Source organism: Andrena cerasifolii, chromosome 3, assembly GCF_050908995.1.
Source record: "Andrena cerasifolii isolate SP2316 chromosome 3, iyAndCera1_principal, whole genome shotgun sequence".
NCBI classification, from domain to species: Eukaryota; Metazoa; Arthropoda; class Insecta; order Hymenoptera; family Andrenidae; genus Andrena; species Andrena cerasifolii.
Window position 1 is genome coordinate 11,547,732 of NC_135120.1, and position 13,776 is coordinate 11,561,507.

Genomic DNA, 13,776 nt, shown 5'->3' on the forward strand with positions numbered 1-13,776 from the left:
GATGCGGCGTGCCGGTGGCGCCTCGGGGCGCGAGTTACAATTAAAATGGAACGGTGGTCGAATAAGAGCGTAATGTTGATCGCGAATTCGCATGTGATCCATCATTTGCGCATTCCGTGTGCAATGTGGACGCGGTACGTGCTGAGAGAAAGACTCGTTTCGTCCGTGGAATGCGCGGCATTGTAATGAGAACGCGGGTCGGCGCGATGCAACGCCGCGGCTCGATTATTTCATTTAATTACAGGGAACGGCGGGACAAAAAGTCACATCCACGGTGATACGCGGCTGTTGGGTTAGGTCTGTGTAAAAACTAACGCGACTATTGTTTCTGCTTGCCGCGAGATTCTGGAAGAAAATTTTCTTGTTTAAACATTTCTGTGCTTTCATTGGGACAAATGGAGAATTAATCTACTTAATCGTGTAGTTTAACTGTTGTGGTCGTTCGTGACCACTACTGGACTTTGTTTTGAAATTTTCCTACAATTAGTTCCGGCTTGAAAACAATATTTTAGAAATTATTACTCAAATAGTAGATTATCTTGTTTTTGTATAATATTCGATATTTGCTTTGGATATATAATTAGGTTACATTCTCTAAATTATGTTTGTGTCAGAAGAAGTCGATAAACTAATTAAAATATTATCTGTTTCTGTGACTAAATTAGATAATTGATGCAAACATTTTATTAGACCGCTAATCGTTTCAAATTCAAATTGTTGTTTCCCGCCTGCTCTTATGTATCTAAAATCTTTAGAGATTACGCGGGGCTTAAAATGTTCGCGGTATTGCCACGCATAATACGTGGCACGAATGCCAACGCGAATGGCGGTGTAATTCCACGGCGATTCTCGGTAGTGTTTCCTGACTCCCGTTGTTCCGATCTTAATCTATTCTGGAGTAGTCTATTACCGGGGTTCGCTCGTATCGACGTGGAAAAAAAAAACGAACAGAAAAATTGCGCGGATTCTTTACGAGCTCAATTAGCGGAAATTTCTGAGTTTATGGAGGAAAATGCCGGTCGTTCCTTATTCGCTGGAGAACCGTGAAGAGCGTAGGTACTTGTATACCTTTGAACGATGCTCGTATCACGATAGCAAATATGTAATACATAAACCAGTTCATCCAGTAGTGGTTAGAAGAAAGTTTCAACTGTGAATGATGAAAAAAATAAGATAATTCGATCAGCCACAACTGTGAATATTTTAAAATGTGTATTTCATCGATGGGGGGATTTTAAAATAGATCAGCGATACCAATATAGGTAATAATTAAAAAAATATAAGTTTGAAACTTTCTTTGGACCACCACTGTATATTTCTGTGCGTTGGATTAACAGAAGACTAATACTGAACATTAGATCGAGGCAATCTCACCTGCATTAATATTAATAATTCTTAATCTTTCGACTTCGTCGACACCTCCAAGTTATCTTCGACAGCTGTTGCCTGTAGAATCGCCAGCTATTATATCCATCGTCATCCTTCCCACGTGAAACGCAAATCCATCGTGCTAAAGATTCGCAGCCCTTACGTAACCCGCGATACTCCGCGTTCTTTGCTAAATACCGTGGAACAGCCAAAGTGCACGGAACGCGCGAATTGCGTAACGCAATTACGGACGAGGAGACACAGGTAGTTGCTCAACCGTGGCTGGCTGGTTGCGTCCAAAGGGGTTCCGTTTCAAAAGTTCAACGAATGTCGGCGATTACGAGTATCGATAACACTGTATATAAGTAATCGACAATTTTGGGTGCCTTCCTCCGTTCTTAGTCTCGTTCTGCTACTTATAAAATACTGGCAATGGAGATATCAGTAACTAAAACTCAGTGGTTCAAATCCCATAAGCAAGGCGTTCGTGCCCATTTCTTTATTGTAATACTATGCTACGTCGGATGAAACATATGTACACGAACAAATTACACGCTGTTCCAACCCATTACTCTAGCATCTCCCAACTCCAAAATTATCCACCGTTTACATCCAACAACCCCGTACGCTGGAGCAGCGAGTCGCCTAATATCGTTCCGCAGAATCGAGTTAAACTCGGGAATGGAATCTCGCCGTGGCAGCTTAACCGAGGAGCTGGCTGCAGTATAGACTTGTTTCGAAAGAAGGTGACGGTTTGGGAACGATTTCTTTATTTAAATAATTCCATTGTACAGTTTTAACATAAAGAACCATTCATTTTTCATTCCAATACTATAGTTTTCCCAGAAGCCTGAAAATTTTACAGAAACTCGGAATTTTCGGTTTACCGAATTTCCCTTGTCAGTCCTTCTGGCTCGCTCACAATTTCTGTCATTCGCCGCATCAGCAGCAGAATAAGTGGAGGAGATAGCGATCGCCTTCTTTCGAGGCAGAAGCCGCGTTCTTCTATCGAAGCAGAAGCCGCGTTCTTCTTTCGAGGCAGAAGCCGCGTTCTTCTTTCGAGGCAGAAAGCCGCGTTCTTCTTTCGAGGCAGAAGCCGCGTTCTTCTTTCGAGGCAGAAAGCCGCGTTCTTCTTTCGAGGCAGAAGCCGCGTTCTTCTTTCGAGGCAGAAAGCCGCGTTCTTCTTTCGAGGCAGAAAGCCGCGTTCTTCTTTCGAGGCAGAAAGCCGCGTTCTTCTTTCGAGGCAGAAGTTGCGTTCTTCTTTCGAGGCAGAAGCCGCGTTCTTCTTTCGGGGCATTGCTAGAGTTCAGCAGTCGAAACGAAAAGCTCCTCGAGGTGGTCCGCTCGGTGTTATTTCCTTACGTAAGCGGTGCACAGTGCACGGGTCGTTGCTTCGTTCTGTATGTCACCGTATGCCGCGCACGGGAACACCAGTCTGACGGCATTCCATCGTGATTTGCGAACGTTTCGGTAAACGTTCAGCACACCCGTGGTCCGCGGTGTTTACGTCTGCCGGTTGGTCAGGGAGGTGGGGAGGAAGAAGAGGAAGAAGAGGGCGACGATGGGGAAGAGGAGGAGGAACCTTCGCCCCGTAGCGCGGCTCTCCTTCGACGAAAGGAATTCCGAGGATCACCCGGCCGTTCGGTACGAGCAATATCGGCCGTGATTTCACGGAATCGAGCCTCCCCCCCCCCCCCCAGATTGCTTCGATTACGATTTTTCGGCGATCGCCCACTCCTGCGTGGCTCCTTATACGCGACACGTGTCTCGTTCCTCGAATTCGGACTCCGCGGTGGTTTTTGGGTGAAGGCCGATCGCGAGAATCCTCCAACTCGCCGAGCGCGCGGCTCCTCTATTGGTATAGAAACGGACGGTCGTTTATCGTGGTTCCTTTCACGGTCCACTGGCTAGGCTCTGCTTGTAAGCGTGTCGTTGGGTAAGTTCTGTTTAATATTCCGTTTTAAGTTTAACCCTTAACCGAGGTGCGATAAGTGACGTTCTTTGCAAACAAAGGGACGTTGCCAATCCGGAAATTCTGATTTTAAGGGGGTAGATTACTGTGACTGCTAGAAATAGTAGGTAATATTCTGATGTAAATTGTAAAGAAACTAATCAGCCGATTTAATTGCGGTTTAACACTTGATTTTGGCATATTGTGAAGCTTTACAATATTAACGGACCATTTTTTGAAATTATATATATATATATCCCGTAAAAAAAGGAATTTTCAAAAAATGGTCCGTCAATGCTTGGAGAATGTATCTACAAAGATGTCTGCAGATTTTGGTCACAATTGCATCAATATAGATTGAGAAATCATGTAGGTACACCGTTTTGAAAAGTATCGTTCGGCGCGCAGACATTCGATTGTGCCTTCGGCTCTGTATCTCCAAAACTAAGCTGTATTTATATTTCAAACCTTTTGCATGTCATTCTAAAGATTTTAAACTAATATTTAAGCGAAAAAAATATATTACGATTTTTCGACCGTTTTACAGTAGTTTAACCCTTTAATAAAACTTCGCGTGATCGTGAAACATATTGGAGTATGTAAGGTGGAATTTTGTTTTCCGCGAAAATTCACTCTGGAGGGGTGAAATCAGCCCTTAAAGTCATAGTGTTTTTTTTATTTTGTTACTGTATTTAATTGTTGATTGATGTAGGGAAGTTTTCCTCGTCGCCACTGTGGAGGAGTCGCCGCGATTGTGGAGGTCGTTAATTAAGTTCAACAAATTCAATGTCTTGTCAATGTGACTGGCTGTAATTTACGGTGAATTATGCCCATGTTAAATTTAAATCAGTGGGATTTTAAATTTAAATGTTGGCATGAGGTGTCGCGGTATTTAGCGAAGAGAGTCCTTCTGTCGCGCGATGCCAAAATTGATGGTAACGATATTTCACGCGAAACTTACGATTGGAAGAAATTAAATGATATTACATGGTCAGTGGTTGTATTCAAACTTGCAGTTAAGTAGAAAATCAAACGAGAAGACTTCGCTCTGCGCAATCGAATAACTGCCATTCGAGGTCATGGTTGCTGTCTCTGAACCGTATGTCTGAGAAGTTTCATTATCGATTTATAAGCGTACTTCTGGCTTCTACAAGCCGAGGAATCGTCCTTACGAAATCTTATCCGATACTAAGTTCGCTATCACGTGATTCCCTTGTACGCCTTAGTCGTCCTTTGCGCACTATCGATGCCACAATGGGAGTCATCAGATCAAGGTCCAGTTCCTTTGCCTCCTCCCTCAAAACTAAATTCGAAATCCAGCTGGAAATCCATCCCACCGCGAAACTGATAACGGATCCGAGAGGGCAGTACCACATGTACGAAAGGCGATACAGATAGAAGTATGAATCATCGTTGTTTTCCCTGCAATAAAGAAAAATTGCTGTTTATCGATCGCATGTCGAACACCAATTGCGTTAAATTGCCTGGATAAAGTGATCACTAAGCTCTATAAACTATGGCTACAAGAAACAGAAAGCTAATGGTAGATTGCAAAGGAGAATTATTTATCGACGATATTCTTCGCATCAACAAGAATACGTCTTGTTAAATACGTGGAACGCCCATAGGCGTTAAGCGACTATGTTTAAGAGATGCGACTAAAGGAGTCCCGCACTGTGACTGGCGTCCGTTTCTTCACGTCGATATTTTTTTTTGAAAAGCTTCCAAAGTATTTTCCTGGGGGCATTTTCCTAAATCCTGCGCTACTTAAAGTGTTAAGTAAGTAGTAAAGATTCTTTACTGGGAGTAGAAAGGCGGGCTCGACGGTTCGGAGTACTCAGAATAGACAGTGGCGTTGCATTCAGACGTGGATGTGACCAGCGTTGGTATCGGTGGTTTTGGTTGGCCGAATCCGATCCAGAGGGAGAAAATCAGGCTTGACAACAGACCAATGACTGCTCCTTTCTGATTGCCCGTCTGCGTGAACATGCCCAGGGTGAAGAGGCCGAACACGGGCCCACCGACGACACCGAAGATCGTCAGGGCTGCTTGCAGAAGTCCACCCAGATAACGTCCCATGAATGCTAGAGCTATACAGGCCGCGCCAACGATGAGGGCCAGAATTTTGCTGATGATTATCGACCCAGTAGCGGTGATCTCTTTCCCTCTGAAAGGCATTCGAACACTATCAATGTATCCTGATATACAAGAGACGAAAGGAGTCCTCTGTCACAGTAGTCCACAATTGGGGAGTTGAAATGGTAAATGAAATTTCTTTTTAATCACAGCGACGTTGTTACTTATGACCTCTATATAAAATAAATTAATCGTTTACCATTTCAACTTGCCAATTCCTTGAGTCAGGATTTCGAAATTATCTCGCGAAGTTGCAGAACGAACTTTCTTCAATAGGATCTAAATATTAAATATCACACCTCTGATTTGCTGCATTACTTTTACTTTTGCTTTGTGTGGTATTCGCTCAAAAGTCCCAGTCTCTGCATCCCACACACGCCTGCAATTTCTTCATTATACACTCCCAAAAGTACAGACACTTGCAGCAGGTACTTAACGTGATTAGAGTTTCCACCCTCCCCTTCCAATATCATTAACACCCTCAAAATTCGAACCTTCAGTTCTTGAACTCGACCCAGTTTAAACAGAAATCCTCACACAGCTCCCCAAAATGGCCGCAGAAGGTTCCTCGTTAATATCCATCTGAATTAAAGCGTTCAGGTCCCCAGAGGTTCGGTTGTCGGTTTCTAACGTCCCAGGTCTCGCGTAGGTATAAATTGACGAGCGCGTCATAAGTTGGTGGTCGTTCCGCGATCCCGCGACTCTCACCTTATACGGCAGAGGGGTTTGATAAAATCTTCGAGCAGCACAGCGGCGAGGGAATTCACCGTGGCGGAGATAGTGCTCAATCCAGCGCTGAAGATGCCTGCTATGAAGAGGCCTGGCACGCCTGGATAGTCAGCGAGCATGTCCATCACGTACAGCGGCATTAATTGATCGTTGGAGGTGATCCGTCCGATGGTGAGGGGGTCGCAGTTCCTATATTTCGTGTATATCGCCAGGCCGGAGAAACAGAGGCCCAGGGACATCAGGGACGCCAAAGGCCAGGTCCACCAGATCGCGAGCTGTGCATCTTTCACATCTCTGAAACAAACCTCGGCTGCGTATATCGGGGCTCCCTGATAAATTATTAAAATCCAATCCACCGATAAAGGAACGATTTATCGGACGATCGCCACTGTCGGCATCGCACGCGAGATGGACGGATAAAGTCGCAGGAAAATTCCTTCGCCTCTCTACCGTCACGCCATGGGATGGAGGAGCGCGATGACGTGCTCTGGGAACAACAGCGTTTCAACTTGCCGAGCAATCTTTTGCTCTCCGAGAGTCAGATTTTCTGCAGGGGTTGTTTCGAGTTCGAAGGCGTTTCTTAAGGGAAGTCGGTGTATTTCATTTTGAGGGATATTCTGTGGTCAGTGTTACCGTGAAACATAGAGTAGTGGTGGGAAGAAAGTTTGAACTGTGGACGGTACCGGGGATAAAATAGTTCTATTAGAAAAGATTGTGTGTTGATTTACGTCCCATAGTTTGGAGGTTGCCTATAGCAGGGGTGGTGAACCTATGACACGCATGGAAATTTTGCTGGAACGTCAATGATTTACAGGTGTTATCATTAATATCTGTATATTAATCTAAAATAATTATTATGTGGGAGATACACCTACGAGAATATTTTTGGCCAGCTATGAGTTAAGTTATGAGTTAATTCCAGAGCTGGGCAAAAAATTATTTGTCTTGTGTCAAATGAAATTGCCCCGGGTTAACCTTATTCGTCGAATAAAACAATTAACTTTTATTTGAACCGTTATTTAAATAAGTTTTTATTTAGTTAATGCCCAACTCTGGTTAATTCTTATGAAAATCTATGTTAATTTTAAAAATTTTGGCACGCGCAGATAAAAAGCTTCGCCTCCCCTGGCCTACAGGGAATCAATGGTATTCAGTTAATTAAGCAGCCCTGCAAAAATATGAGTTTAAACATTCTTTGTACTACCTCCGTAGAAGCTTCATTTTTAACACTATCATGAGTGTTCTGCATTGGAAATAAATAAAATTTCGAATAACGAATAAAAGTGTAAAAAATGATTCGTCACGTGCCGAATAAAGTTAGCTCGGGTTAACGAACGAGTGCCAAATAATTTTTTTTTAACTTTTTTAAGTCGATCTTCTCAGAGGCATAAATTCCTGAGATAGTTGAGTAATAAAAAAATTTACGAGCAACCAGGCAGAGTTCCCCGACGTTTCTTAGCATTGAAAGGGTGACGGGGATTCTTAGGTTCAGGCTGGTTAATTATGGAGAATCTATGGGCCGCGAATGATTCGCCACGGCTCGATACTAGAGTGTGCACAGGCGTCGGGGTAGAAAGTCCTGGGCTGTACTCACCTGATGGTTAGCATTCGCTGAACTTGAACTTGGTTGCTGCCGTACAAGGAGAGGTAGGTGAAGAAACCGCCAAATGTCAAGCTCCACCAGGTGTGTCGTACCGTTGGGTCCATTGAGACGCTGAATGAATCGCACGTACACGGCATTGTCAGTATCGATACGGCTTGGGACCCTTGCGAAATGGATGTTGGCGGGCGCGATGGGATATTCGAAAGTGTGTTAAACCGCGTCGCGCCTCTAGACGCTAACATTGAAGCGATGTAACGGCGGTTCAAGATATAATGGGTAAGAGAGAAGCAAACCGAAGTGTTGCTGGCGGAGCGTTACACGTGTTTCGCGATGTAATCTCTGGATAATACTGATTTGTAATCGGAGACTTGAAGCGATTTGAGGTGGAAGCGAAGCAGCGCGATATTAAAGTGTCGGTAAATACCGACGAAGCTGACGGCTCAATGCTAACTAAGATAATTTGTCAGCGACCACTGCTAGAGGCCTCGATTATAATAAAGCAAAAGCAGATGACTGAAGCGCGTGGTTGTAATACCTTGACACTAACATTGTACCACAGTTTTAGCTTATTTATGAACGAGGAATCACCTCCTGCTGTATTTTACTACAAATTCTATCGCATTTGTAGTCTAGGAGTGCAGAATTTGGTATCGCGAAGGGTAAATGCTAGATGCAGTGGTACACAAGAGTGTCTAATGAGAGGGATGGTTCGAAAGAAGCATGAAATTAATGTGTGCTCATAGTGGTTGGAATCGATCGACATTCACTTGTCAAATTCTATCCTGGACCCTTCGGCAGCGATCTCCCAGATCCGGCCGAGGCTTCCGACGCTCACGGCCGCTGTGACGATCACCAGGATCACGGCTAGCAGCATCAGAAGGCTTTGGAACACGTCGGTGATGAGGACTGCCTTGATGCCACCAATGGTCGAATAAAACGTGCAGACTAATCCTATACCGATTACGCTGGCGGTCGTCGAGATACCTGTGGTGGCTTCTAGGGCGAGGGCAGGCGCGTAAAGCACCACCCCGCTGTACAGAAGCAGCTGAAGCTGAAAAGCGATGCTGCCCGCGATCCTCGCGACCGTCCCGAACCGCTTCTGCAGATACTGAAAACACAGGAAGAGCTTCCCTTTAACACTCAGATTGCCGTCGAAAGTAGTCTCCCAGAGTTCACGAATGATCAATTTGAAAACAAATCGGGCTTGGCGTTTGCTTTGTATTTGGACGCCTTAGCGATCCTTCGCTTGCCCGGCAGACGAGCTTCCAACGAGTGATCTGGGAATGAAAATTTCAGTTTCTATATTCTCTATTAGGTCTCGCGAAAGTGTCGCCAATGAGTTGGTGAGATCTAAAGTCTGAACTGGACCTCGCTGTCCTCAATTATGCAGGGGTCATTTTGACCCAGCATTCATTAGCGCCACTACTTTAAGAAAACAATGATTTCCCGTCATACAACTTGGCAATCTACCGTAACAGCTTAGCCTGAGAATCGTGGGAACACAATTCTATTATCGGTCAAAATGGAAGAAAACCTCCCCCATTCGTCGGTAGTACTGTGCCGAAGATTTAATAGAGAACATAGAACTTCAACGTTTCTCACGACATTCAATTGAAAGCGTTAAACTGGCTTAAGGTAGGCTCTCGCTACACCTCACTTCGACTTCTTTTCGCACTCACGTCTAGGCTCGCGTCGCCTCGGATTTTCCGTACGTGAAGTTATCTGAGCTTGCCTCGATTCAAGTGTTTGATCAGTTGCTCAGAGAACCTCTTCCTTCCTCCTTTAGCGGCCACCGAAAGCGGTGGCATTGCATCCACTCACGCTACGCCTCGCCTCTCTTCCTCAAAATATTCCCGAGGAAGAATCCGCGGCTCGGACTCGCGCTGCGTGAGTCGAATTGTCAAAAGACATAAGAAAAGCTTAGGAAGAATAAAATGAGCCGAGGCGTAGGAGAGCCTACCTTTAGATCTGAGCTACTTAGGCACAGAGACTCAGACTAGCCCAGACTCACCTCGAAAGCGCTAGTCGTCCCTTGCTTGAAGAACACTGGCAAGTAGAAGTACGCGACGAACGGAGTGGCCAGGCCGTAGCCGAGATTGATCACGGCGTACTGGGTACCATGGGCGTAATTCTCCGAGCTGACTCCCAGCAAGCTGACCGCGGACAGGTACGAAACCATCAAGCCTATGGCGATTGGTGCCACTTTCATCGATCTGTCCGCCATGAAATATTCCTGCGGCGGGCGACAGCGAAATTACCTAGCGTCACAGGCGTCGCGTCTCCAAGAACCCAGAGCAGCCCCTTGGAACGCGGGGATATCGAGCCGAACACTTACCTCCGTCGATTTCTGTCTTCCGCCGGTCAGCCAGTAATATACACCGATCCCAGAGCTGATGAGCATCGTTACCACGATCACCGCGTAATCCGCCACTACCAGGGTAGCCATGGGTGTTTCACTCTCGCGCGCCGGCTTCCAGCTGAATTCCACGGCCGCCACGCAGCGACTCCTGTGCCCGACGCTTTTATTTATTTGACGTATCGCTCAGACCGACAATTAAGCAAGCACTGGCTGCTCCCTCGCCGACCATCGTTCAACGCTCAGGCGCTGCTCTTCATTTACGTAAGGGCCTCGAACGGCGAACGACACTGGTTGCCAATGGAGCTCGATGGATCACCGTGTTCCTTTCAGGCTCCAGCTTTATTTGTTTGAGCGAGGTTCTCGATCATACGCAGGGAAGATCCGATGTTCACTTTGGACGATTTTCCGTTCCTTATCGATGGAATTGCCACGGTGTATGCGCAGACCTTACTGGCGAGCAGTCACGTTGGAATAAGCCCGCACTAGCAACTGCTTATCAACTGACGATTTAGTATTTGTCCCCACGTGTTGACGGCACCGTATCATCGATTACGCGCGAGATCTTAGGCCCGCGTACTTGCTTCTCGTTATCTCGCGAACGGCACCCGCGACGCGCCAGCTAAAATGATCGTTTTCTGGTTCACGCCGAATTGTTTGCTTGGCGGATTCCGCGGGACACCTTGAACGCTACAATGTAGATTAAGTGGCTGGTAAGAGAGATACATAAATGCATGCAATAAATTGAATGCCTCAGAAGTATGACGAAGCGTCTGGTTTTTGTGTCAGTGTCTATGTTAGACGCCTTTCCGAAACGACTTCAGTCGCGATTACGAACTTCAAATTTAGATACGATAGATAACACCCATTGCATCTCAGTTGAGTCACTCAAGTCACTTGAGTGGTTAATTGGAAGTGTTCGATCCCACGAGCACACTTGAAATTTAGATAGATAATATTCGTAACATATTGAGTTAACTCTTCGAGTGGCTTTGCATTTTTTCACGGTCATATTTTCTGGAATAGTCCCCGCTAATAATAATTCCCTCCACCCGAAGATGCCGCATTTACATTTGAAGAGCGTGGAGTATCGAAATTGTATTTTTAACTTTTGGGTAATGTTTATTAATACTATAGACTGTAAAAAATATTTTCTTACTCTATGTGATAGTGATAAACGTTATATGAAAGGAAAAGCAGGTGCTTGCTTTCATCTCCTTGTAAATAATTCGCAAAAAATACTTGATTTTCGAGCGATTTGACTGCCTACTTATGCTGAATTTACATCTGACGAGTGTTCGACCGAGTGAGTCCATTGAGCCGAGTACTAGCCCAGTCTGAACGCATATTCTAGTACTCGGCCGAGTAATCCGGCGGGCAAGATTTTTCACTCGGCCGAGTAGCAGACCGATGACTCGGCCGAGTCACTCGTCAGGTGTAAACCTACCTTAAGTCCCCTTAATTGTATATAGTGCGCATTCTCTCTGCTCCGTATTCAAATATTAATTTAGCACGGTCCCACCAACGTTAATGAACTCCTATATTTTGCGATCTTCGTAATTCGTAACAGTTCAGTAGTATAGTAAGGAGAATTCTAACCCAAATTTCAGTTTTGCCAAATTTTTTTAAATATCTCTGTCATTAAGGCCAATTGGCAGAAACGCTCGGACACCTATTTACTTATTTTTGACATAGATCCATCGTGCCTAGGCTCATCAAAATCGATGTCTACCACATGGCGTCCTCCCCATATCAGTTCATTCAAACCATGTTATCTTTGAACGGTGGAAAGGTGTTTAATAAAACTTCTAGCGTGATCAATATAATTTCTAATCGTTGCAAGTGGATTGGAGCGGACTCCTATAACCTAAGGCTCTCGCAAATTCCTACAACCAAATGCATCGCAGCTGTTCCGCCTTTAAAGAGCACTCTAAAGGAGTCCCAGTGCTCGACGGCCGCGCTATAAAGATTACAGTTATGAAGTATACCGCAAATATTAAGTGAAGGACCATAGATATCGGATCTATCGCGGGTCTTTACGGTACCAGCGGCAAGCATTTCCTGCGTGCTATCATATAATGCGTTGTTTGCAGGACAAGCGCTTCTTGCGAGCCACCGCAGCTTATGCACATTCGCTGGCTGTACAAACCTACGCGTTGAACGTGCGCTCACGCACTTCCGCGTTCCCGCATCCATACTCGTGAGGGCGGGTGTCTCTTGCGATTATGGTCGAAATAAATTCCACGGTAACCTGTGGATCTTTTCTTCTCCTTGCCCGCCTTCGTCCTCATTAGAATAGAATCCGCCGCGTCCACCAACCCGGGGATAGAAAGAGAACGTGTCGGGCATTCCTGAATGCTTGCACCGACGTTAGGAATTGACGAATAGATTTGTTCTGCCCCTTGGAGCGAGTTTCGTGGTTTCGAGTTTTTCCAGTAAAACCGGAGCCAGGAGATTTGCTTCAAAACCCAAATTCTCTGTGCGAAAACCGGAGAGGTGGCAACCCTGAATATAATAGTAATATAAATATTATGGGCAGCATTTAGCCCACGTGGCACAGCACACGTTAACCTTTAGGGGACCGGCACAGCCCCTTTTGGGGCTTTGAGTAAGCACACTATTTAAAAATGATTTAAAGTGTAAATACGTATGTGTGACTTAGTGCTCGACTGTGTTTGTGTGTATGTTCCACTATAAATTCGTTCTGTTCAAAAGAACACAAAAAATACGACAAAATAAAATAATTCCTGAAACAACACACAACTATAAAAAAATAATAGATAAATATAAACATGGAGAAAAGAAAAAAAAGCAAAAAAAAAGGAAAGACGATACAAAAACTGTCTACGTCTACGTCGTTAGCTATGGGTAACGTTAAAAGAAAGTTCTCTGAATTTTGGTATGTGCCCGAGTTTTTTTATATATAAAAAAATTTGGAAACTGAAACCTCTATTTTAGCGAAAAAGGCCGGTTCTCTAAAGGTTAATTAATATAGGGAAAATGTTTTTCTTTGTTGCATTATCCTTTTTCTCCCCTTTCCCTAACCAACGCCTCTTATTTCCCCCTAGACGCAGTAGAAATAAGTAAGAAGTATAACGCAAGGAGCTCGGTACACGGAATGTATCTAGCAGCCGAGAGTTAAGAATTCTCTCCAGGCGAACATCTTGATCCGAATATTCTCGAGCGTGTTTAATAACGCGTTTACACGCGGGTAATGGTAGCCGGTTCACGGGGTTAATTGGATTGATAATCGTAGATCGGTGCGGGGTAGAGCAATTCAAGCTATCGCGTTATACATTGCGGCCGGCCAGAACTCGTTTGTTCGCATAAACAATTTACCTACACATTAGCGATTCGACGCCGTGGGTGCCTGTTAGCGCCAGCTCCCCCGTCACGAGCCGCTCGTGTACCGCACCGAGGTGTGCGGAGCGTATATAACACGCCGCAGCCGAGAGATGATAGACAATCGTATAAACCACGGTAAGCTATTGTTGCCACTCGAGCAACTGATCACATTAAATCGGACGTTAATGTTCCGGATATTCAATCATTCCGATAAACATCTGAACCGCTCGGTGCCGGGGTTGCGAAACGTGAGCCCCGCCGCCATTTAGAAGCACTAGGCACAAGTAG

General features: G+C 45.0%; 2 protein-coding genes across 6 annotated transcripts in view; one reads left to right on the top strand and one right to left on the bottom strand.

The window, feature by feature from the left end:
• The window catches only part of LOC143367423 (protein expanded), a 111,582-nt gene that overhangs the window by 37,212 nt on the left and 60,594 nt on the right, over positions 1–13,776 (top strand). The window contains exon 1 of one of the 5 annotated variants that reach the window (XM_076809224.1): positions 2,579–3,304. The exons of the other annotated variants lie outside the window; for them this stretch is intronic. The gene's annotated coding sequence lies outside the window, so the exon portion shown is untranslated. Of the gene's footprint in view, positions 1–2,578; positions 3,305–13,776 lie in introns of those variants that run through there. 5 annotated transcript variants of the gene reach the window in all.
• LOC143367426 (putative sodium-dependent multivitamin transporter) lies at positions 3,911–10,721 on the bottom strand. The gene is made up of 7 exons (XM_076809229.1): positions 10,123–10,721; positions 9,799–10,020; positions 8,555–8,895; positions 7,779–7,898; positions 6,164–6,478; positions 5,121–5,486; positions 3,911–4,741 (listed from the first exon to the last, which is right to left on the bottom strand). Exons 1-7 carry the CDS (start codon positions 10,231–10,233, stop codon positions 4,498–4,500), a joined length of 1,719 nt encoding a protein of 572 aa, XP_076665344.1. The 5' UTR covers positions 10,234–10,721; the 3' UTR covers positions 3,911–4,497.